This window comes from Ostrea edulis, chromosome 10 (genome assembly GCF_947568905.1).
Source record: "Ostrea edulis chromosome 10, xbOstEdul1.1, whole genome shotgun sequence".
In the NCBI taxonomy this organism is placed as follows: Eukaryota; Metazoa; Mollusca; class Bivalvia; order Ostreida; family Ostreidae; genus Ostrea; species Ostrea edulis.
The window spans coordinates 1365955-1392941 of record NC_079173.1 but is presented as its reverse complement, the minus strand read 5'-3'; the positions used below and the strand labels follow the sequence as shown (position 1 = coordinate 1392941).

At 33.6% G+C, this 26987-nt stretch overlaps 1 protein-coding gene across 4 annotated transcripts; it reads right to left on the bottom strand.

Moving 5' to 3' along the window:
* Window positions 1–2531: 2531 nt before the first annotated feature.
* LOC125666503 (alpha-1,3-mannosyl-glycoprotein 4-beta-N-acetylglucosaminyltransferase C-like) lies at window positions 2532–15675 on the bottom strand. 4 transcript variants are annotated; one of them, XM_048899663.2, is made up of 4 exons: window positions 14877–15675; window positions 6195–6283; window positions 4549–4627; window positions 2532–3727 (listed from the first exon to the last, which is right to left on the bottom strand). In XM_048899663.2, exons 1-4 carry the CDS (start codon window positions 14971–14973, stop codon window positions 2574–2576), a joined length of 1419 nt encoding a protein of 472 aa, XP_048755620.2. In that variant the 5' UTR covers window positions 14974–15675; the 3' UTR covers window positions 2532–2573. The 4 variants fall into 4 exon arrangements, with proteins under 4 accessions (XP_048755620.2, XP_048755623.2, XP_048755622.2 ...); XM_048899666.2 differs by lacking the exon at window positions 6195–6283 and having other exon boundaries at window positions 14877–15644; XM_048899665.2 differs by lacking the exon at window positions 6195–6283 and having other exon boundaries at window positions 2532–3896; window positions 14877–14893.
* Between the last annotated feature and the right edge of the window lie 11312 nt (window positions 15676–26987).

Genomic DNA, 26987 nt, shown 5'->3' with positions numbered 1-26987 from the left:
AATATGTCAACCTTCTGACCACTTTGTCCGCCACGTCAATATGTCAACCTTCTGACCACTTTGTCCGCCACGTCACTATGTCAACCTTCTGACCACTTTGTCCGCCACGTCACTATGTCAACCTTCTGACCACTTTGTCCGCCACGTCACTATGTCAACCTTCTGACCACTTTGTCTGCCACGTCACTATGTCAACCTTCTGACCACTTTGTCTGCCACGTCACTATGTCAACCTTCTGACCACTTTGTCCGCCACGTCTATCAATGTGTCCATCTTCTGTCCACGTCACACGAGAATATTATATTTATCCCGGGTACGCTTGTACATATGTAACAGGAAGAGAGAAAATGGAAACGGACCAGACTGGGAATCGAATCCGGCCCCCTAAATCTCTAGTCAGGTGCTCTACCAACTGACCTATTTGGCCACCAGCGATTAATCCCGTCTAACCGCCCTATCCCTCCCTCCCTAAATGTCTTCACAGTGAGAAAGTTTCCCAGTTTACTTTCGGAAGGTCGGTGGTCTCTTCCCAGGTACATTGTATCTGGGTTCTCTCTTCCACCGATAAAAACTGGGCGCCACCATATAACTGAAAAATTGTTGCGCCACCATATAACTGAAAAATTGTTGAGTGTGGCAGAAAACATCGAAACAAACAAAATGTTCACAGGGTTTTTCTTTTTATCCCGGGAGAGAGATACTTCCTCTTTGATTTCGAGATGGAACATATGAGGGTGTTTAAAAATATTACATGCTTATTCTCTGCTAGCTGGTATTGTTATTTAACACGCTTTCTGTATCAGATTTTAATGCAATTTTTACATTCATATCATGATTTGTTTTAAGAATTTGCATTTTTTACCCCATGTAAACTCAGTGTCACAATAAGCTGCTCGAGTGTGCCCTGTACATTATCATTCAAATATTTTTTTTTTCATTTCTCTGAAAAAATTAAATATACTAAATTTCTAACATTTATAAAACTTGAGCATACTAAATTACTAACATTTATAAAACTTAAGCATTTATTGAACTAAAGCATACTAAATTACTAATATTTATTGAACTTAAGCATACTAACTACTAATATTTATTGAACTTAAACATACTATATTACTAACATTTATTAAACTTAAGCATGCTAAATTACTAACATTTATTGAACTTAAGCATTTATTGAACTTGGGCATACTAAATTAGTACTATTTATTGAACTTAAGCATACTAAATTACTAATATTTATTGAACTTAAGCATACTAAATTACTAGCATTTATTGAACTTAAGCATACTAAATTACTGATATTTATTGAATTTAAGCATACTAAACTACTAATATTTATTGAACTTAAACATACTAAATTTCTAATATGTATTCTGTTTAAACATACTAAGTTCCTAATATTTATTGAGTTTTAAGCTGTATGGTCCGAATTACAATTTTTTTCCATCTCGTAAAAACGCTATTAAATCATCGCACGTATGTAGTTATGAGGCTGTATGACATATCATACATTATTTCACCTGTTTTAACCAAAATTATTTGATTTTAAATCGATGTTTACAAATAACCGCGTCACTCTGCCATTTCAAGTGACAGTCACGTGACCAGTTCAAACTTTCAGATCATCGGTGGTCTTATCTGTGTAAAGCTGTGTATTTTGTTACAACAGTACCGTGTCATAAGTTTAAAAGAAATAAAAATATCAAATACCTCTTAGTAGTTCGTTGTTTTACGCTCTTTCAGCCTTAAAACTACACAGTTGCGTATGAGGCAATACATCATGTTGGGATTCCCCTGACGCACGTGGGTCTATTTATAGACGTCTACCACTGTATAATCTATGGGATGATTTATGTATGTACCACACTATATTTACTTTTTAAATAATATCCTCTGGTTTATTTTACATGCAGATGTATTCAAGCATGTAATTAAGGTAAAGTTAATAACTTTATAAAGTAATTAATCTGCTTTAAAGTAATTATGTACAAAAATGATACATGAACATCGGGTCATACAGCTTTAATCTGTGTCAATGTTTTGGTTCTGAGCATATCCTTGAATTCATATCTCAAATATGTGCTTCCTTCGTCCAAGGTCAATATAGAACTTTGGTTGGTGTGAGAAATGCATTCCGTTCCATTCACTTCCGGTTACATTGTTTTCTTATATATTTTTATGAATTATTTAGGATATGGTGTTGAATTATATTGTAATAGATAACAACAGTTATGAGATTGATCACTGTTCGTTATCTTCACATTTTTATTTTTTTTAAAAAATCCCAAAACATCCGTATTATGCATTCTACGTGTGTACAATTATTTTATGCATGATACGTGTACACAATTATTTGTATAGAGATACGTCAGTGGCGGATCAAGGTGGAGTACGAGGGCTGGACGATACAAAACTACCCATCGTCCACGCTCCCCCGGACAGCGCTTATTAAAGTTTCGCTTGCTTAAGGTGCTTCACGCCATTTGTAATTGCTACACACAAATCATGTTTAACTTTGAAATCATGATTGACGTACAAATTTGTTTTTATTTTGCCTATATAATATAATTCATGTCGCAACAAATATCGCAATTTCTTTGATAATTATCCACCAGTTCTGGTTTTCCGTGAGAATAATGCTCATACAATGAATTCTGAATGGTCCTAAAGTTGATGTTAGATTGTGCACTTTAATATCTCCATCTTCAAAATATCCCAGGAAAATATCGTTCGTACATTTGGGTTGAAAGGAAGACACACCTATTAAACTCAAACTAACTTGTAATTTCCCGCGCTCTATTTTGTCTTCTGGGTGTTCACGTGACCCTGTGTCTATGACGATGCTGTCAACTTTCTGGGGCTCATCGAAAACCAATGTGAACCAGTCACTGGCGCGTCCATTCCCCTTACTCCAGAAATAGCCCGGCTCCCAGCTGTACGCCATTTCCGGCGTAAAAGAAGGCTCCACCGCCATGCTGGTGTATATTTTCCCGGGAGGATTGTCCCCCTTGTATATTTTGTCTAAATTGTCAAAATACCTGTCTTTTAGTGGCTGGATTTTGCCTGGAAGAGATGAACGGACGCCTATATGCTGGAATATTGTCGGCCGGCGGATTAATCTATTAAATTGTAGCATTTGAATATTAAAGTACATGTATGTAAAGTCACACGGCTGTTCTTCGTAGAATAGCAACACCATTCTGGCCAATTTTCCCAGGTCGTAGGCATGATATAATTTCCCAATAAATCCAAGTTCTGAAAACTCTAAACACGTCCACGGAGTTTTAAATTCTGAAATATAATCTTTAATCACCTGTAAATATCCTGGCACAGTGAAAATATCGTCCTCCATTTGAATGTAATATGTGGACAAGTTCTCACTGTACAGGAATATAAAAGAATAGTCCACGTTTTGTTTAGATCGCCATTTCCGTTTATCGTAATTATCATTGTACGTGTGTTTCAGATTGTCTAACGCAGGATAAAACGTTTCCCAGGCGCGGATCACGACAAGAGTCCCGGAGTGGAGAAGACTCCAATAAGATTCATTAATCCTCTTGCTAATGTCCTTACACCAAGTTTCATTAAAATCTGCCAGAAAAATCACAATGTAAATTTCCTTCAACTCCCCAGGCTTTGTGAAGTTCACGATTGACTTGATCGTGTTCATTATATACTCATCGCCGACTCTTCTCACTGTAGGGATTCCTATCGTCAAGAAACCTGAAATCATCATCATCATGTGATCATCATCACCATCATCATTATCAACAACATCATCGTCGTCGTCAATGCCATCATCGTTACTATTCATCATCATCATCATCATTTATTAAAGGGACATTAGCTGTGAAAATGATGGCAAGCATTTCTTCTCAAAATTTCCCAATGGCTAGGAATATACATGTATATTAATGACAAATAAAGCATTAATTTGTACAAAAACAAGAGAAACCTAATAAAACCACGTTAGATAACTGCTTTTAATGTAAAGAAATATACATGGAAGAATTATGGTCTTGCAAGACAATAATTATTCAATCATCAAAATTACATATTCATGAGCCTGTTTGAGGTTAAAGTGTTTGAAATTACAGGGCCGTAAATTAACCTTCAATTTGGAGGAGGCAGGAAATTAGGCGGGGGTCTGGGGGCCACCCAGGCCCCCAGACGCTGAGCACATTTTGTGCACACTGAACACGTTTCGTGCAAAATCCTTGATTCTAGGGCCTTCTAAGATGTTACTTGACTAACTCATTCTAAAAGAAAGATTTGGAATGCTTTTTAAGGGAGGTATCATGTTCTTAGTTATTGGAAACAACATAAATTCTAATGAACTTTAAATTTTAATTTTTTTTGGCTCAAAAAGCTGCCTCCTCCGCCTCCATGTAATTTACGGCCCTGAATTATCAAATACCTGTGTTATTTCTGAAATATATTATATAGAGCAATTTTCATTGAATTCAATTTTTGTTGACAAAATGACAGATAATGCCCTTTTAAGAGAATAGTTTGAAATCCTATAATGTAACATGCTGACTTACGCTTCTGTTCTGGGAACTTATTAAATATGGTAGCTTCCTGTCTCCAGCCGGAAGGAAGTTTCGTCAGATCCGAGGACGGCTGCGCACAAATGAAATAAAAAGCCAGGCTATAATGTTTGAAACATGGTAGCATAAAAACCCAGGCTATAATGTTTGAAACATGGTAGTATAAAAATTCAATTTATAATGTTTGAAACATGGTAGTATAAAAAGCCAGGCTAAAATGTTTGAATCATGGTAGTATTAAAACTCAGGCTATACCGTTTGAAACATGGTAGCATAAAAAATCAGGCTATAATGTTTGAAACATGGTAGCATAATAAATTAGGCTATAATGTTTGAAACATGGTAGCATAAAACCCCAGGCTATAATGTTGGAAACATGGTAGCATAAAAACCCAGGCTATAATGTTTGAAACATGGTAGTATTCTTTACACTGTATAACAGTATTTGTGTGTTTTCATTGCTTCGAGAATTTTTCACTCATATTTAGACGTCACCAGCTGTAGGCGAAGTATCACTTTAGAACTATGCTTAGCAATCAGGACCGTGGAGGTGAGGGTTCTTTAGCGTGGCGGTGAGGGTTCTTTAGCGTGCCAATGCGTGCCACGACACGGAACCTCCGTATCTAAGGTCAAATTCCCTCACTTCTAAATGCCAAGCGTTTGGCGGAGGAAGTCAGTGACAATGTTTGACGCGGCCCTGGTATGAGCGGGGCGCAAAACGCACGACCCTCCAGTAACGAAGTGAACGTTCTGCCATTGAACTACCGTAAAAACGTAATATAGAGCAGGTACTAGCTGCATGTTAATTATCTATCAAACATGCAATACGGAAGTTCCGAGTTCCCCCAAGAGTTATTTCCCTTTGTCGAACTCTTCCGTAAATTATGACGTAAAATATGATGACAGTGGGTACATTTGCTAATTACTATCGTTGTATTATTTTTTAAAAGATGATATCCAGAGTTTCTGAGACCATCCTATCTCAGGGAAAAGGCAACTTTAGTGAGTTTATGAGTATTAGATATCAAAATGGCTCAAACAAATATTGTTAATTGCCATCTTTCTTTGATGAAAGCGTCACTCATGTAGAAGGGGAAACGAATAATGATTCAATAGCCAATTTGATGATCTTATTCAAACAAATTATGCTTGATATGGACAGAATATGCATACCAGTGATTGATATAAACAAAAGTTACGCTTTTCTTACATTAATCGTACGTAATCGTTATGTACAATGCCAGTCTACGATATAATGTATACATTGTGTACCCACCATACGTCATAAAATGCGAAAGAGTTCGACAAAGGGAAATAACTTTTGGGTAACTCAGAACTTGCGTATTGAACTGATACAAGCGTCTGGTACAACAAATACGTATATGGTCGAAATTCTATTTTATCTGAAAAATTGCATGCTTAAAGGTGAATTGCAGTTCAGGTCATCTTAGCAACAAACTGCTAAAGTTCAATCTTACTCTTTATATCATCTTGGAATGAGACATATCTAGGTCACACTATTGGAATGAGACATATCTAGGTCACACTATTGTGAGTATATCCGTGGATGTGGGTTATCACTAATTTTTGTAGTACCTGTAGACATATTCTCGGTTAATCATTGCATGTTACATACATACCGTATCAAGAAAGTCTCGATATGAAACGCGTGGCTGATAACCGAGATCTCTGACATTTTCTGCTTGTCCCGAGCATTCCGAAACGCCATCTACAATAACATATAGTCTTATGAAGACACACACATAATTTTTTATTTTATTTGGATGTTGTATTTTATGCTCTGATTAATCTTATCATGTTTTACAATTTTACATTGTTAAAGCGCTTAGAGTAATTATAAATTATATAATGCGTTATATAAATGCCGCACATTATTATTATTATAATTATAATCACATATATGATATATACATCAGACACACACATAATCACAGATGTGATATCTACATCACACACACACACATAATCACAGATATGATATATACATCAGACACACACATAATCACAGATATGATGTATACATCAGACACACACACACAATCACAGATGTGATATATACATCAGACACACACATAATCACAGATACGAGAGGAATATACACGGGAACAGAAATACATTTACTCTAGTTTTATATATAGAACATTTTGAACAGATATATATTTACTTTTGTGTTACTAAACAATTTGAACAGAAATACATTTACTTTCGTGTTACTGTACAACGGAAACGTAAAGTTTGTAGCAGTGATCATTGTAACCTGTAAAAGTTGTAGCAGTGATCATTGTAACCTGTAAAAGTTGTAGCAGTGATCATTGTAACCTGTAAAAGTTGTAGCAGTGATCATTGTAACCTGTAAAGTTTGTAGCAGTGATCATTGTAACCTGTAAAGTTAGTAGCAGTGAGCATTGTAACCTGTAAAGTTTGTAGCAGTGATCATTGTAAACTGTAAAGTTTGTAGCAGTGAGCATTGTAACCTGTAAAGTAGAGTCTGTATAGGCGCTCAGCATTATCTTATCTTTGTAATATATTTTGTATCATTATATATATATGTATATATATATATATATATATATATATATATATATATACCAGGGTGTAGAATCTTATTCTATCAATATATACACACACACACACACAGAGAGAGAGAGAGAGAGAGAGAGAGAGAGAGAGAGAGAGAGAGAGAGAGAGAGAGGATAAAAGGATAGGGTTAACTTGTCGTTAAACTCAGCGAAAACAACGCTCGTACAAAATAATTGGATTTTTCATAACAAAAGAAGAACACAGCTGCCAGTTGGCGCATTAAGGAAATTGACACCGTCTTAAAATCGATTCAGAGGACACATATCAAAACTCGTCCACCACTAACAACACAAAATTAATTCATCCAAAGATCTCCACCACTAACACCACAAGACTAAATTCATCCAAAGATCTCCTCCACTAACACCACAAGACTAAATTCATCCAAAGATCTCCGCCACTAACACCACAAGACTAAATTCATCCAAAGGTCTCCGCCACTAACACCACAAGACTAAATTCATCCAAAGGTCTCCGCCACTAACACCAAAAGACTAAATTCATCCAAAGATCTCCGCCACTAACACCGCAAAATTAATTCATCCAAAGATCTCCGCCACTAACACCACAAGACTAAATTCATCCAAAGGTCTCCGCCACTAACACCGCAAAATTAATTCATCCAAAGATCTCCGCCACTAACACCACAAAATTAATTCATCCAAAGATCTCCGCTACTAATACCACAAAATTAATTCATCCAAAGGTCTCCGCCACTAACACCACAAAATTAATTCACCCAAAGGTCTCCGCCACTAACACCACAAACTAAATTCAGTTTGAGGAGGTTGACTGATATGTGTGTTCAAGGTTTTGGTGAACAAATTAATTGTTCTTCAAAGTGTATTATTTACAAAAGTTATTGATCACTTTTCGTTACAGTATTCCCTTTGTAAACCTATACTTAATATGTATAACAGACACATTTGTCGAAATAGACTATCCTCTCATAATCTTGAAATTGAAAAAGGCCGCCATAACAATATACTTAGAGCAAATAGAGTATGTAAATTTTGTAAAAATTACAGAGAACGAATACCACTTTATATTAATTTGCCCTCATTCCGAGGAATTTCGACATAGATATATCAACAAGTATTATTGGCAAAAACCATCTATTCTCAAATTTGAACAATTATTACGTGTTCATAATGTACGCGAACTTTGTAATTTAGGAAAATATAATATTTATGTCTTGCACTTATTCTCCGTTGTTTGCTTGAATTAGTACACCGCCATACAATGTCATTTTTATGTATTTATGACATTGATGAGATAAGACAAATGTTTTAAGCGATAAAGAATATATATCAATCTAACGAGTATTGTTTTTATCTCCATGATATGAAACGTTCTTGTATGATTCCCAAAATACAGTGCACACGATCTCCGTGTCGAAGGAGAGTCTAAATCTAAAGTCTAAAGTCTAGTATAACGGTGTAGGATGACTGTATATATAGACATAGTATTACAGTGTAGTATGTCTGTATATATAGAAATAGTATTACAGTGTAGTATGACTGTATATATAGACATAGTATTACAGTGTAGTATGACAATATATAGACATAGTATTACAGTGTAGGATGTCTATATATATAAACATAGTATTACAGTGTAGTATGACTGTATATATAGACATAGTATTACAGTGTAGTATGACTGTATATATAGACATAGTATTACAGTGTAGTATGACTGTATATAGACATAGTATTACAGTGTAGTATGACTGTATATATAGACATAGTATTACAGTGTAGTATGACTGTATATATAGACATAGTATTACAGTGTAGTATGACTGTATATAGACATAGTATTACAGTGTAGGATGACTGTATATATAGACATAGTATTACAGTGTAGTATGACTGTACATATAGACATAGTATTACAGTGTATTGTGACTGTATATATAGACATAGTATTACAGTGTAGTATGACTGTATATACAGACATAGTATTACAGTGTAGTATGACTGTATATAGATATAGTATTACAGTGTAGTATGACTGTATATATAGACATAGTATTACAGTGTAGTATGACTATATATATAGACATAGTATTACAGTGTAGGATGACTGTATATATAGACATAGTATTACAGTGTAGTATGACTGTATATATAGACATAGTATTACAGTATAGTATGACTATATATATAGACATAGTATTACAGTGTAGTATGACTGTATATAGACATAGTATTACAGTGTAGTATGACTGTATATATAGACATAGTATTACAGTGTAGTATGACTATATATATAGACATAGTATTACAGTGTAGTATGACTGTATATAGACATAGTATTACAGTGTAGTATGACTGTATATAGACATAGTATTACAGTGTAGTATGACTGTATATAGACATAGTTCTACAGTGTAGTATGACTGTATATAGACATAGTATTACAGTGTAGTATGACTATATATATAGACATAGTATTACAGTGTAGTATGACTATATATATAGACATAGTATTACAGTGTAGTATGACTGTATATATAGACATAGTATTACAGTGTAGTATGACTGTATATATAGACATAATATTACAGTGTAGTATGACTGTGTATATAGACATAGTATTACAGTGTAGTATGACTGTATATATAGACATAATATTACAGTGTAGTATGACTGCATATATAGGCATAGTATTACAGTGTAGTATGACTGTATATAGACATAGTTTTACAGTGTAGTATGTCTGTATATATAGACATAGTATTACAGTGTAGGATGACTGTATATAGATATAGTATTACAGTGTAGTATGACTGTATATAGACATAGTATTACAGTGTAGTATGACTGTATATAGACATAGTATTACAGTGTAGTATGACTGTATATAGACATAGTATTACAGTGTAGTATGACTGTATATAGACATAGTATTACAGTGTAGTATGACTGTATATATAGACATAGTATTACAGTGTAGTATGACTGTATATAGACATAGTATTACATTGTAATATGACTATATAGACTTAGTATTACAGTGTAGTGTGTCTGTGTATATAGACGTAGTATTACAGTGTATGATGACTGTATATAAAGATATAGTATTGTTGCCATATTTTGTATATCGGTATCGGTAGCCCAGTGGTTATGTACTATGTACAGTGGTTATATATTTTGTACAGTGGTTATGTATTATGTACAGTGGTTATGTATTTTGTACAGTGGTTATGTACAGTGGTTATATATTTTGTACAGTAGTAATGTATTATGTACAGTAGTTATGTATTATGTACAGTGGTTATGTACAGTGGTTATGTATTATGTACAGTGTTTATGTATTATGTACAGTGGTAATGTATTATGTACAGTGGTTTTGTATTATGTACAGTGGTTATGTATTATGTACAGTGGTTTTGTATTATTTACAGTGGTTTTGTATTATGTACAGTGGTTATATACAGTGTTTATGTATTATGTACAGTGGTTATGCACAGTGGTTATGTATTATGTACAGTGGTTATGGAGAGTAGTTATGTATTATGTACAATGGTTATGTATTATGTACAGTGGTTATGTACAGTGATTATGTATTATGTACAGTGGTTATGTACTATGTAGAGTGGTCATGTATTATGTACAGTAGTTTTGTATTATGTACAGTGGTTATGTATTATGTACAGTGGTTATGCACAGTGGTTATGTTTTATGTACAGTGGTTATGTATAGTAGTTATGTATTATGTATTATGTACAGTGGTTATGTATTATGTACAGTGGTTATGTATTATGTGCAGTGGTTTTGTATTATGTACAGTGGTTATGTATTATGTATTATGTACAGTGGTTATATATTATGTACAGTGGTTATGCACAGTGGTTATGTTTTATGTACAGTGGTTATGTATAGTAGTTATGTATTATGTATTACGTACAGTGGTTATGTATTATGTACAGTGGTTATGTATTATCTACAGTGGTTATGTATTAGGTACAGTGGTTATGTATTATGTATTATGTACAGTGGTTATGTATTATGTACAGTGGTTATGTATTATGTACAGTGGTTATGTATTAGGTACAGTGGTTATGTATTATGTATTATGTACAGTGGTTATGTATTATGTATTATGTACAGTGGTTATGTATTATGTACAGTGATTATGTATTATGTGCAGTGGTTTTGTATTATGTACAGTGGTTATGTATTGTGTAGAGTGGTTATGTATTATGTACAGTGGTTATTTATTGTGTAGAGTGGTTATGTATTATGTACAGTGGTTATTTATTATGTATTATGTGCAGTGGTTATGTATTATGTACAGTGGTTATGTATTATGTACAGTGGTTATGTATTGTGTAGAGTGGTTATGTATTATGTACAGTGGTTATTTATTATGTATTATGTACAGTGGTTATGTATTATGTACAGTGGTTATGTATTATGTACAGTGGTTATGTATTATGTACAGTGGTTATTTATTATGTATTATGTACAGTGGTTATGTATTATGTGCAGTGGTTTTGTATTATGTACAGTGGTTATGTATTATGTACAGTGGTTATGTACAGTGGTTATGTGTTATATACAGTGGTTGTGTATTATGTACAGTGGTTATGTATTATGTACAGTGGTTATGTATTATGTACAGTGGTTATGTATTATGTATTATGTACAGTGGTTATGTATTATGTATTATGTACAGTGGTTATGTATTATGTACAGTGGTTATGTATTGTGTAGAGTGGTTATGTATTATGTACAGTGGTTATTTATTATGTATTATGTACAGTGGTTATGTATTATGTACAGTGGTTATGTATTTTGTATTATGTACAGTGGTTATGTATTATGTACAGTGGTTATGTATTATTTACAGTGGTTATGTATTATTTACAGTGATTTTGTATTATGTACAGTGGTTATGTATTATGTATTACGTACAGTGGTTATGTATTACGTACAGTGGTTATGTATTATGTACAGTGGTTATGTATTATGTACAGTGGTTATGTATTATGTACAGTGGTTATATACAGTGGTTATGTACAGTGGTTATTTGTTATGTACAGTGGTTGTGTATTATGTACAGTAGTTATGTATTATGTACAGTGGTTATGTATTATGTACAGTGGTTATGTATTATGTACAGTGGTTATGTATTGTGTAGAGTGGTTATGTATTATGTACAGTGGTTATGTAATATGTATTATGTACAGTGGTTATGTATTATGTATTATGTACAGTGGTTATGTATTATGTACAGTGGTTATGTATTTTGTATTATGTACAGTGGCTATGTATTATGTATTATGTACAGTGGTTATGTATTATGTATTATGTACAGTGGTTATGTATTATGTACAGTGGTTATATATTATTTACAGTGGTTATGTATTATTTACAGTGGTTATGTATTATGTACAGTGGTTATGTATTATGTACTGTGGTTATGTATTATGTATTATGTACAGTGGTTATGTATTATGTATTATGTTCAGTGGTTATGTATTATGTATTATGTACAGTGGTTATGCATTATGTACAGTGGTTATGTATTATGTACAGTGGTTATGTATTATGTACAGTGGTATATATTTTGTACAGTGGTTATGTATTACGTACAGTGGTTATGTATTATGTACAGTGTTTATGTATTATGTACAGTGGTTTTGTATTATGTACAGTGGTTATGTATTTTGTACAGTGGTTATGTAGTATGTGCAGTGGTTACATATTATATACAGTGGTTTTGTATTATGTACCGTGGTTTTGTATTATGTACAGTGGTTTTGTATTATGTACAGTGGTTATGTATTTTGTACAGTGGTTATGTAGTATGTGCAGTGGTTACATATTATATACAGTGGTTTTGTATTATGTACCGTGGTTTTGTATTATGTACAGTGGTTTTGTATTATGTACAGTGGTTATGTATTTTGTACAGTGGTTATGTAGTATGTGCAGTGGTTACATATTATATACAGTGGTTTTGTATTATGTACAGTGGTTATGTATTATGTACAGTTGTTATGTATTATGTACAGTGGTTATGTATTATATACAGTGGTTATGTACTATGCACATTGGTTATGTATTTTGTACAGTGGTTATGTATTATGTGCAGTGGTTTTGTATTATTTACAGTGGTTTTGTATTATGTACAGTGGTTATGTACAGTGGCTATGTATTATGTACAGTGGCTATGTATTATGTGCAGTGGTAATGTATTATGTACAGTGGTTATGTATCATGTACAGTGGATATGTACAGTGGCTATATATTATGTACAGTGGTTATGTATTTTGTACAGTGGTTATGTATTATGTACAGTGATTATTTATTATGTACAGTGGTTATGTATTATGTACAGTGGTTATGTATTATGTATTATGTACAGTGGTTATGTACTATGTACAATGGTTATGTATTTTGTACAGTAGTTATGTACTATGTACAGTGGTTATGTATTATGTACAGTGGTTATATATTATGTACAGTGGTTATGTATTATGTACAGTGGTTATGTGTCATGTACAGTGGATATGTTTTTTGTACAGTGGTTATGTACAGTGGTTATGTATTATGTACAGTGGTTATGTATTATGTACAGTTGTTATGTATTATGTACAGTGGTTATGTATTATGTACAGTGGTTATGTATTATGTACAGTGGTTATGTATTATGTACAGTGGTTATGTACTATGTACAGTGGTTATGTATTATGTACAGTGGTTATGTATTATGTACAGTGGTTATGTATTATGTACAGTGGTTATGTACTATGTAGAGTGGTTTTATACTATGTACAGTGGTTATGTATTATGTACAGTGGTTATGTATTATGTATAGTGGTTATGTACTATGTACAGTGGTTATGTATTTTGTACAGTAGTTATGTATTATGTACAGTGGTTATGTATTATGTACAGTGTTTTTGTATTATGTACAGTGGTTATGTATTATGTACAAAATTTCTCTCTACTTTTTTAAATTCAGTAATGTCCATTTATACAACTTACTGTACACAATACATGAGTTAAACCGTTTTACTTGCAACAACCAGGGACTATCAAAATCTGCTACATATGTAGCCCTAAAACAGACGTGGTGCATGGTAATATACCTCAAATGCTTTGTTTTAATTTATCATCATTTTTGTAGAAAGGAAATCTATGGAAGTGAATTGTACGTAAAATATCATGAAAAAAAACTATGCATTATTGAAAATCGTCGCTTATGTCCTTAATGTATCATTCTAACGGCGCCCCCTGTAACCGTAATTCCTGGATCCGCCCCTGCTTAAGGTACCATTCTAACGGCGACGCTTCTTCAGAATAGAGAATGTACTTATTGCTACCTGACAAAGTTACACAAAAACCAAAGACAACAGAGTTGTAGGAGAGTCTAAATCAGACAACCTCCGTGTCTAAGGAGAGTCTAAATCAGACAATCTCCCTGTCTGGGGAGATTCTAAATCAGACAATCTCCCTGACTTAGGATATTCTAAATCAGACAATCTCCCTGTCTGAGGAGAGTCTAAATCAGACAATCTCCCTGTCTTAGGATATTCTAAATCAGACAATCTCCCTGTCTGAGGAGATTCTAAATCAGACAATCTCCCTGACTTAGGATATTCTAAATCAGACAATCTCCCTGTCTGAGGAGAGTCTAAATCAGACAATCTCCCTGTCTAAGGATATTCTAAATCAGACAATATACGTAAATAAAATACTTACAAGAATGGCCATGGATGAGAATAAAGATTTGAGTAACAAAAGTGAAAACAGAAATCACACAGATCAGGTTTGTGATCGTCAGTCGGTAGGATCTCATGCTTCACACAGAAATCACACAGATCAGGTTTGTGACGTCACACTGAGCAGCAGACGGTCTTCCTAAGATGTCCGGGTGACGAACACAAAACGCGTCGAACAATGGCTAAAGATGGAACATGCGACACAGCTGTGACACGGCTAATTACTTGCTTCCATTGAGACGTTTTCCGATTGATTCAGGTCTCCTTTAAGAATTGTCATCATTATAACTTCTAGTTTATCCGTGCACCATTTGGTCAGTAAATCAAGAACCCCAGGACGGCGTCATGGAAACTGAACGAGCGGTCTGTCCTGTAAGTTGTTAATGGAAACTAAACGAGCGGTTTATTCTGTAAGTTGTTAATGAAAACTAAACGAGCGGTTTATTCTGTAAGTTGTTAATGAAAACTAAACATGCGGCTTGTCCTCGAGTGTACGTCTCGACGCTTTCAGCTGATGCAGTCTTGTTATGTTATTTTTTCTATTAATGACCTCCGATATTCCACGTCTTAATTCACCATCACCGATGAGTTTTTCCTCATAAATAATCCATACGTACATTGATATCCACATGCAATGCATCTGAAGTTACAGGGCTCTTCTAGGTGTACTGAACTACTCGGAAACAGTTCCGGCAGTGAGCAGTCATACCTTAATATAAATTTTCACAGAATTTAACCACCGTCCTAAAAATAGGAATGACTCATGTAGTAAATCACAGCGTAATTATTCGCTCTTTATAATCACTCTCCCAAACCAAACTAGTTTAATGTAAGCGCGATAGAGCGGAGCAATTTTAATGTATTCTTAACGTATTTTACGTGGGGTTTTTCTACATAGCAGACACTTATGTTTGATGATAACTCATTTAGAAGTCACACTGAATTTGTAATAAAATTTAAAACTCCAATTTGAATTATTAAGAATTTTTTTTTACATCATTGTATAAAATTTTGAAACTTAAATCTGACTTAATGTTGATAACTAAATTTTGAACCGTCTGAATGCAAGGATAAGAGCAATATTTTAGCTTTGATTCTGTGTATATGTAAACAAAGACTCGAGTCTTTTTATGTAAAGAAACAAACCAGTGAAACATTAATTTTGTAATTTATAGCATTTTCATTTTGTACAATCACAAATTTTAACTTTTAAATGACACATTTTACCTAAAGTATACATGAGATGTGATATATATAATAAACTTTGATCAATATCCATTTATTTTGAAAACTTCGTAAAAAATAATACACCTCAATCTTTGTTTTCAAAACAAATAATAAACTCTCTATAATGAGCTTTTGTCACGATAAATAACTTTAATTTTATTTTTGCGAAACCTTCAAAACATATTAGACTGTAGATATTGATCATTTAAAGTGAAAAACAAAATTTGGAGGAAAATCGTGAATCAGTCCCTTTAAATGTTACATGTAAATGAAAGATGATAGTATAGGCCTATACAAATATAAATAGGAAGTTGAAATATTGCGATTGTAGGCAGTTGTAATTATCTGATATATTAAAATTTTTATAATTGTACTTCTTTTCTTTTAATCAAGTGACCTACTCTTTATTTCGTATTTCAAAAGTTATATTCGATTTGTGTACTATTTGATTTTAGAAATGGTGATATAAAAATGAAAACAATGAATGGTATTTTTATAGAAACACTATATTAAAATCTGATATATCTTTCATTCTCTCCCCATTCCTCTCCTCCGAAAATAGAATATTTGCTTAACTAATTTGAAATATAAAGAAAAAAAACAATCTAGGACTGTTGTGTTTGTTACCAGTTAGCAACGCCGCACTTGTTTTATTCAACAAAATAATATACTGTAACTGAATACAATAAAGGTATTAAGTAAATGAGGGTGTGGGTGGGTAGGGAAAACCAAAGACACAAGTAATACTTAAGCAAATTTGTAACGAACGAAGCATTAATCAACCAAAACGCGTACGCGTGTTCGACTACACATGCACAGTGTAAACTGGGCGCATAGACTTTCCAACGTGAAAAAGTCTATAACTGAATGAAATGAAATAGTACGAAAACTGACCAAAACATAAAAACGTGAAGAAATAGATTCACCCAACACTGCTTTTGTGCCTACAAACAATAAATGAATGGTATTCAAATACATTTACTTTTGACCACACAGCGGCTACAAAGTCCGTGTGCATGCACTCAGACAAATCGGTGTCAAAAGATTTAAGATGTCGATGAAACGAGATGTCCAAACTTCTCATTTGCTGAAATATCAGTATTGTTTGACAAGGTTGAGGGAAAAAAAGACATTTGTTTTTAAGATGCTGTATATTCAACAGATTATGTTATGATTATTAGAATATATAAAAATATTTGTAATAATTTAATGAGATATATTGAAAAACCTGGCCGGAATGGACCGAGCTCGACAAAAATACTACTCTAAAAGTGATGGAATAGACCATTCTCTCACCAAAGGGCGCGTTACGCAAGCTTCACAAACACCTCTGTCAACGCTTGGAATCACGTGACAATGTAACATGATATAAACAATCATTCTCGGTTTCCTTTCTCTTTAAAAGTTCAGGCAACAGGTGATACATCAGGCTCTTTTCATAGCCAACTGACACTTTAGGAAGTGCATATATACCGTTTAGCTGCTTGTCTCTTATTTTACAAGTTTTATCGTATTTTTACAACCTTTCTTACTTTTGATTCCATGTTTACATTTAAATCTCCACCACGTGTATACCCTATATTCATACGCATATTACGAATTAGTTCCAAATTTAGGATCAAAAACGGCGATTTAATCAATTTACAGTAAGCATCAATTTGATTGCACCAAAAACATATCATAATATGACTAAATATTTAGTCCAAAACATTTAGTCGGTGAAGTTTCCGCACATTTGTTAAACCAGGGTTATTTGAATATATAAAAATATTGGAAATGAATTAATGAGGTATATTGAAAAACCTGGCCGGAATAGACCGATGTCAACAAAAATACTACTCTAAAAGTGATGGAATAGACTCGTTGAAGTGGCACCATATCCTAAAGTACTTTCAGTATTTTCATTCGGTAAAGCTTCCGCACATCTGTGAAACCAGGGTTTTAAAATATATAAAAAGATTGGAACTAAATCAATGAGGTATATTGAAAAACCTGGCCGGAGTGGACCAATGCCAACAAAAATACTACTCTAAAACTGATGGAATAGACTCGTTGAACTGGCACTATATCCTAAAGTACTTTGAGTATTTTCATTCGGTAAAGTTTCCGCACATCTATGAAACCAGGGCTATTAGAATATATAAAAAGATTGGAAATGAATTAATGAGGTATATTGAAAAACCTGGCCGGAATGGACCGATGTCAACAAAAATACTACTCTAAAAGTGATGGAATAGACTCGTTGAAGTAGCACTATCTCCTAAAATACTTTGAGTATTTTCATTCGGTAAAGTTTCCGCACATTTATGAAACCAGGGCTATTAGGATATATAAAAATATTGGAAATAAATTAATGAGGTATACTGACAAACCTGGCCGGAATGGACCAATCTCGACAAAAATACTACTCTAAAACTGATGGAATAGACTCGTTGAACTCGCACTATATCCCAAAGTACTTTGAGTATATTCATGCGGTAAAGTTTCCGCACATCTGCGAAACCAGGGCTATTAGAATATATAAAAAGATTGGAAATAAATCAATGGGGTATATTGAAAAACCTGGCCGGAATCAACCGATCTCGACAAAGATTCTACTCTAAAACTGATGGAATGGACTCGTTGAAGTCGAACTATCTCCTAAAGTACTTTGGGTATTTTCATTCGATAAAGTTTCCGCACATCTTTGAAACCAGGGCTATTAGAATATATAAAAAGATTGGAAATAAATTAATGAGGTATACTGACAAACCTGGCCAGAGTGGACCAATTTCGACAAAAATACTACTCTAAAAGTGATGGAATACACTCGTTTAACTCGCACTATATCCTAAAGTACTTTGAGTATTTTCATTTGGTGAAGTTTCCACACATCCATGAAACCAGGGTTATTATGATATATAAAAATATTGGAAATAAATTAATGAGGTATATTGAAAAACCTGGCCGGAATCGACCGATCTCGACAAAAATACTACTCTAAAAGTGATGAAATAGACTCGTTGAACTGGCACTATTTCCTAAAATAGTTTGGGTATTTTCATTCAGTAATGTTTCCACACAAATCTGAAACGAGGACTATTAGAATTTTTTAAAAGATTGGAAATAAATTAATGAGGTATATTAACAAACCTGGCCGGAATGGACCAATGTCGACAAAAGTACTACTCTAAAACTGATGGAATAGACTCGTTGAAGTGGCATTATCTCCTAAAGTACATTGAGTATTTTCATTCGATAATATTTCCACACATCTGTAAAACCATGGCTATTAGAATATATAAAAATATTGGAAATGAATTAATGAGGTATATTGAAAAACCTGGCCGGAATGGACCGATGTCAACAAAAATACTACTCTAAAAGTGATGGAATAGACTCGTTGAAGTAGCACTATCTCCTAAAATACTTTGAGTATTTTCATTTGGTAAAGTTTCCACACAATTATGAAACCAGGGCTATTAAGATAAATAAAAATATTGGAAATAAATTAATCAGGTATATTGACAAACCTGGCCGGAATGGACCGATGTCAACAAAAATACTACTCTAAAAGTAATGGAATTTACTCGTTGAAGTAGCACTATCTCCTAAAATACTTTGAGTATTTTCATTCGGTAAAGTTTCCGCACAATTATGAAACCAGGGCTATTAAGATAAATAAAAATATTGGAAATAAATTAATGAGGTATATTGACAAACCTGGCCGGAATGGACCAATGTCGACAAAAATACTTCTCTAAAAGTGATGGAATAGACTCGTTGAACTGGCACTATCTCCTGAAATACTTTGGGTATTTTCATTCAGTAATCTTTCCGCACATCTCTGAAACGAGGGCTATTAGAATTTTTTAAAAGATTGGAAATAAATTAATGAGGTATACTGACAAACCTGGCCGGAATGGACCAATGTCGACAAAAATACTACTCTAAATCTGATGGAATAGACTCGTTGAACTCGCACTATTTCCAAAAGTACTTTGAGTATTTTCATTCGGTATAGTTTCCGCACATCTATGAAACCAGGGCTATTAGAATATATAAAAAGATTGGAAATAAACCAATGGGGTATATTGAAAAACCTGGCCGGAATGGACCGATCTCGACAAAGATTCTACTCTAAAACTGATGGAATGGACTCGTTGAACTGGCACTATCTCCTAAAATACTTTGAGTATTTTCATTCGGTAAAGTTTCTGTACATCTGTGAAACAAGGGCTATTAGAATTTTTTAAAATATTGGAAATGAATTAATGAGGTATATTGACAAACCTGGCCGGAATGACCAATGTCGAAAAAAATACTACTCTAAAAGTGATGGAATAGACTCGTTGAACTGGCACTATCTCCTAAAATACTTTGGGTATTTTTATTCAGTAATGTTTCTGCACATCTGTGAAACCAGGGCTATTAGAATATATAAAAAGATTTGTAAAAAATTAATGAGGTATATTGAAAAAGCTGGGCGGAATGGACCGATCTCGACAAAAATACTACTGTAAAACTGATGAAATAAACTTGTTGAACTAGCATTATCTCCTAAAATACATTGGGTATTTTCATTCGGTAATATTTCAGCACATCTCTAAAACCATGGCTATTAGAATGTATAAAAATATTGGAAATGAATTAATGAGGTATATTGAAAAACCTGACCGGAATGGACCGATGTCAACAAAAATACTACTCTAAAAGTGATGGAATACACTCGTGTAACTCGCACTATATCCTAAGGTACTTTGAGGATTTTCATTCGGTAAAGTTTCCGCACATCTGTGAAACCAGGGCTATTATGATATATAAAAATATTGGAAATAAATTAATGAGGTATATTAAAAAACCTGGCCGGAATCGACCAATCTCGACAAAAATACTACTCTAAAAGTGATGAAATAGACTTGTTGAACTGGCACTATCTCCTAAACTACTTTGATTATTTTCATTCGGTAATATTTCCACACATCTGTGAAACCAGGGCTATTAGAATATATAAAAACATTAGTAATAAACTAATGAGGTATTTTGAAAATCCTAGCCGGAATGGACCAATGTCGACAAAAGTACTACTCTAAAAGTGATGGAATAGACTCGTTGAAGTGGCATTATCTCCTAAAATCCTTGTAGTATTTTCATTCGGTAATATTTCCGCACATCTGTGAAACCAGGGCTATTAGAATATATAAAAAGATTGAAAATGAATTAATGAGGTATATTGAAAAACCTGGCCGGAATGGACCGATCTCGACAAAAGTACTACTCTAAAAGTGATGGAATAGACTTGTTGAAGTGGCATTATCTCCTAAAATACTTTGAGTATTTTCATTCGGTAATATTTTTGCACATCTTCGAAACCAGGGCTATTAGAATATATAAAAAGATTGGAAATGAATTAATGAGGTATACTGACAAACCTGGCCAGAGTGGACCAATTTCGACAAAAATACTACTCTAAAAGTGATGGAATACACTCGTTTAACTCGCACTATCTCCTAAAGTACTTTGAGCATTTTCATTCGGTAAAGTTTCCGCACATCTGTGAAACCAGGGCTATTAGAATATATAAAAAGATTGGAACTAAATTAATGAGGTATATTGAAAAACTTGGCCGGAATGGACCGACATCAACAAAAATACTACTCTAAAAGTGATGGAATAGACTCGTTGAACTGGCACTATCTCCTAAAGTACTTTGAGTATTTTCATTTGGTGAAGTTTCCGCACATCCGTGAAACCAGGGCTATTATGATATATAAAAATATTGGAAATAAATTAATGAGGTATATTAAAAAACCTGGCCGGAATGGACCGATCTCGACAAAAATACTACTCTAAAAGTGATGGAATAGACTCGTTGAACTGGCACTATCTCCTAAAATACTTTGGGTATTTTCATTCGGTAATATTTCCGCACATCTGTGAAACCAGGGCTATTAGAATATATAAAAATATTGGAAATAAATGAATGAGGTATATTGAAAAACCTGGCCGGAATGGACCGATGTCAACAAAAATACTACTGTAAAAGAGATAGAATAGACTCGTTGAAGTGGCACTATCTCCTAAAATACTTTGAGTATTTTCAATCGGCAGAGTTTCCGCACATCAGTAAAACCTGGGCTATTAGAATATATAAAAATATTTGTAATGAATTAATGAGGTATATTGAAAAACCTGGCCGGAATGGACCCATTTCGACAAAAATTCTACTCTAAAACTAATGGAATAGACTCGTTGAACTGGCACTATCTCCTAAAATACTTTCAGTATTTTCATTCGGTAAAGTTTCCTCACATCTATGAAACCAGGGCTATTAGGATATATAGAAATATCGGAAATAAATTATTGAGGTATATTGAAAAACCTGGCCGAAATGGACCGATCTCGACAAAAATACTACTCTAAAACTGATGAAATAGACTCGTTGAACTGTTACTATCTCCTAAAATACTTTGAGTATTTTCCTTCGGTCAAGTTTCCGCATATCTGTGAAACTAGGGCTATTAGAATATATAAAAATATTGGAAATAAATTAATGAGGTATATTGAAAAACCTGGCCGAAATGGACCGATCTCGACAAAAATACTACTCTAAAACTGATGGAATAGACTCGTTGAACTGGCACTATCTCCTAAAATACTTTCAGTATTTTCATTCGGTAAAGTTTCCGCACATCTGTAAAACAAGGGCTATTAGAATATATAAAAATATTTGTAATGAATAAATGAGGTATATTGAAAAACCTGGCCAGAATGGACCGATCTCGACAAAAATACTACTCTAAAACTGATGAAATAGACTCGTTGAACTGGCACTATCTCCTGAAATACTTTCAGTATTTTCATTCAGTAAAATTTCCACACATCTATGACACAAGGGCTATTAGTATATATAAAAATTTTGGAAATAAATTAATGAGCTATATTGAAAAACCTGGCCGAAATGGACCGATCTCGACAAAAATACTACTGTAAAACTGATGGAATAGACTCGTTAAACTGGCACTATCTCCTAAAATGCTTTGAGTATTTTCATTCGGTAAAGTTTCCTCACATCTATGAAACCAGGGCTATTAGGATATATAGAAATATCGGAAATAAATTATTGAGGTATATTGAAAAACCTGCCCGGAATGGACCGATCTCGACAAAAATACTACTGTAAAACTGATGGAATAGACTCGTTGAACTGGCACTATCTCCTGAAATACTTTGAGTATTTTCATTCGGTAAAGTTTCCGTACATCAGTAAAACCTGGGCTATTAGAATATATAAAAATATTTGTAATGAATTAATGAGGTATATTGAAAAACCTGGCCGGAATGGACCCATTTCGACAAAAATTCTACTCTAAAACTAATGGAATAGACTCGTTGAACTGGCATTATCTCCTAAAATACTTTGAGTATTTTCATTCGGTAAAGTTTCCTCACATCTATGAAACCATGGCTATAATGATATATAAAAATATTGGAAATGAATTAATGAGCTATATTGAAAAACCTGGTCAGAATGTACCGATCTCGACAAAAATACTACTCTAAAACTGATGAAATAGACTCGTTCAACTGGCACCATCTCCTAAAATACTTTGAGTATTTTCATTCGGTAAAGTTTCCTCACATCTATGAAACCAGGGCTATTAGGATATATAGAAATATCGGAAATAAATTATTGAGGTATATTGAAAAACCTAGCCGAAATGGACCGATCTCGACAAAAAAACTACTGTAAAACTGATGGAATAGACTCGTTGAACTGGCACTATCTCCTAAAATGCTTTGAGTATTTTCATTCGGTAAAGTTTCCTCACATCTATGAAACCAGGGCTATTAGGATATATAGAAATATCGGAAATAAATTATTGAGGTATATTGAAGAACCTGGCCGGAATGGACCGATCTCGATAAAAATGCTACTCTAAAACTGATGGAATAGACTCGTTGAACTGGCACTATATCCTCAAATACTTTGAGTATTTTCATTCTGTAAAGTTTCCGCACATCTATGACACCAGGGCTATTAGAATATATAAAAATATTTGTAATGAATTAATGAGGTATATTGAAAAACCTGGCCGAAATGGACGGATCTCGACAAAAATACTACTGTAAAACTGATGGAATAGACTCGTTGAACTGGCACTATCTCCTAAGATACTTTGAGTATTTGCATTCGGTAAAGTTTCTGCACATCTGTAAAACAAGGGCTATTAGAATATATAAAATTATTTGTAATAAATTAATGAGGTATATTGAAAAATCTGGCCGAAATAGACCGCTCTCGACAAAAATTCTACTCTAAAACTGATGGAATAGACTCGTTGAACTGGCACTATCTCCTAAAATACTTTGAGTATTTTCTTTCGGTAAAGTTTCCGCACATCTGTAAAACAAGGGCTATTAGAATATATAAAAATATTTGTAATGAATTAATGAGGTATATTGAAAACCTGGCCAGAATGGACCGATCTCGACAAAAATACTACTCTAAAACTGATGAAATAGACTCGTTGAACTGGCACTATCTCCTGAAATACTTTGAGTATTTTCATTCAGTAAAATTTCCACACATCTATGACACAAGGGCTATTAGTATATATAAAAATTTTGGAAATAAATTAATGAGGTATATTGAAAAACCTGGCCGAAATGGACCGATCTCGACAAAAATACTACTGTAAAACTGATGGAATAGACTCGTTGAACTGGCACTATCTCCTGAAATACTTTGAGTATTTTCATTCGGTAAAGTTTCCGTACATCAGTAAAACCTGGGCTATTAGAATATATAAAAATATTTGTAATGAATTAATGAGGTATATTGAAAAACCTGGCCGGAATGGACCCATTTCGACAAAAATTCTACTCTAAAACTAATGGAATAGACTCGTTGAACTGGCACTATCTCCTAAAATACTTTGAGTATTTTCATTCGGTAAAGTTTCCTCACATCTATGAAACCATGGCTATAATGATATATAAAAATATTGGAAATGAATTAATGAGCTATATTGAGAAACCTGGTCGGAATGTACCGATCTCGACAAAAATACTACTCTAAAACTGATGAAATAGACTCGTTCAACTGGCACCATCTCCTAAAATACTTTGAGTATTTTCATTCGGTAAAGTTTCCTCACATCTATGAAACCAGGGCTATTAGGATATATAGAAATATCGGAAATAAATTATTGAGGTATATTGAAAAACCTGGCCGAAATGGACCGATCTCGATAAAAATGCTACTCTAAAACTGATGAAATAGACTCCTTGAACTGTTACTATCTCCTAAAATACTTTGAGTATTTTCTTTCGGTCAAGTTTCCGCATATCTGTGAAACTAGGGCTATTAGAATATATAAAAATATTGGAAATAAATTAATGAGGTATATTGAAAAACCTGGCCGAAATGGACCGATCTCGACAAAAATACTACTGTAAAATTGATGGAATAGACTCGTTGAACTGGCACTATCTCCTAAAATGCTTTGAGTATTTTCATTCGGTAAAGTTTCCTCACATCTATGAAACCAGGGCTATTAGGATATATAGAAATATCGGAAATAAATTATTGAGGTATATTGAAGAACCTGGCCGGAATGGACCGATCTCGATAAAAATGCTACTCTAAACCCGATGGAATAGACTCGTTGAACTGGCACTATATTCTCAAATACTTTGAGTATTTTCATTCGGTAAAGTTTCCGCACATCTATGACACCAGGGCTATTAGAATATATAAAAATATTTGTAATGAATGAATGAGGTATATTGAAAAACCTGGCCGAAATGGACCGATCTCGACAAAAATACTACTGTAAAACTGATGGAATAGACTCGTTGAACTGGCACTATCTCCTAAAATACTTTGAGTATTTGCATTCGGTAAAGTTTCTGCACATCTGTAAAACAAGGGCTATTAGAATATATAAAATATTTGTAATGAATTAATGAGGTATATTGAAAAACCTGGCCAGAATGGACCGATCTCGACAAAAATACTACTCTAAAACTGATGAAATAGACTCGTTGAACTGGCACTATCTCCTGAAATACTTTGAGTATTTTCATTCAGTAAAATTTCCACACATCTATGACACAAGGGCTATTAGTATATATAAAAATTTTGGAAATAAATTAATGAGGTATATTGAAAAACCTGGCCGAAATGGACCGATCTCGACAAAAATACTACTGTAAAACTGATGGAATAGACTCGTTGAACTGGCACTATCTCCTGAAATACTTTGAGTATTTTCATTCGTTAAAGTTTCCGTACATCAGAAAGACCTGGGCTATTAGAATATATAAAAATATTTGTAATGAATTAATGAGGTATATTGAAAAACCTGGCCGGAATCGACCCATTTCGACAAAAATTCTACTCTAAAACTAATGGAATAGACTCGTTGAACTGGCACTATCTCCTAAAATACTTTGAGTATTTTCATTCGGTAAAGTTTCCTCACATCTATGAAACCATGGCTATAATGATATATAAAAATATTGGAAATGAATTAATGAGCTATATTGAAAAACCTGGTCGGAATGTACCGATCTCGACAAAAATACTACTCTAAAACTGATGAAATAGACTCGTTCAACTGGCACTATCTCCTAAAATACTTTGAGTATTTTCATTCGGTAAAGTTTCCGCACATCTATGAAACCAGGGCTATTAGGATATATAGAAATATCGGAAATACATTATTGAGGTATATTGAAAAACCTGGCCGGAATGGACCGATCTCCACAAAAATGCTACTCTAAAACTGATGGAATAGACTCGTTGAACTGGCACTATATCCTCAAATACTTTGAGTATTTTCATTCTGTAAAGTTTCCTCACATCTATGACACCAGG

Excerpts from the sequence above, each read along its gene's own strand:
- LOC125666503 (XM_048899663.2), bottom strand. The coding sequence starts at position 14,973 with ATGAGATCCTACCGACTGACGATCACAAACCTGATCTGTGTGATTTCT. Across the intron at positions 4,628-6,194 it reads ATCGAGACTTTCTTGATACG|CCGTCCTCGGATCTGACGAA; the intron begins GTATGTATGTAA and ends ATTTGTGCGCAG. Across the intron at positions 3,728-4,548 it reads TAAGTTCCCAGAACAGAAGC|GTTTCTTGACGATAGGAATC; the intron begins GTAAGTCAGCAT and ends TGATGATTTCAG.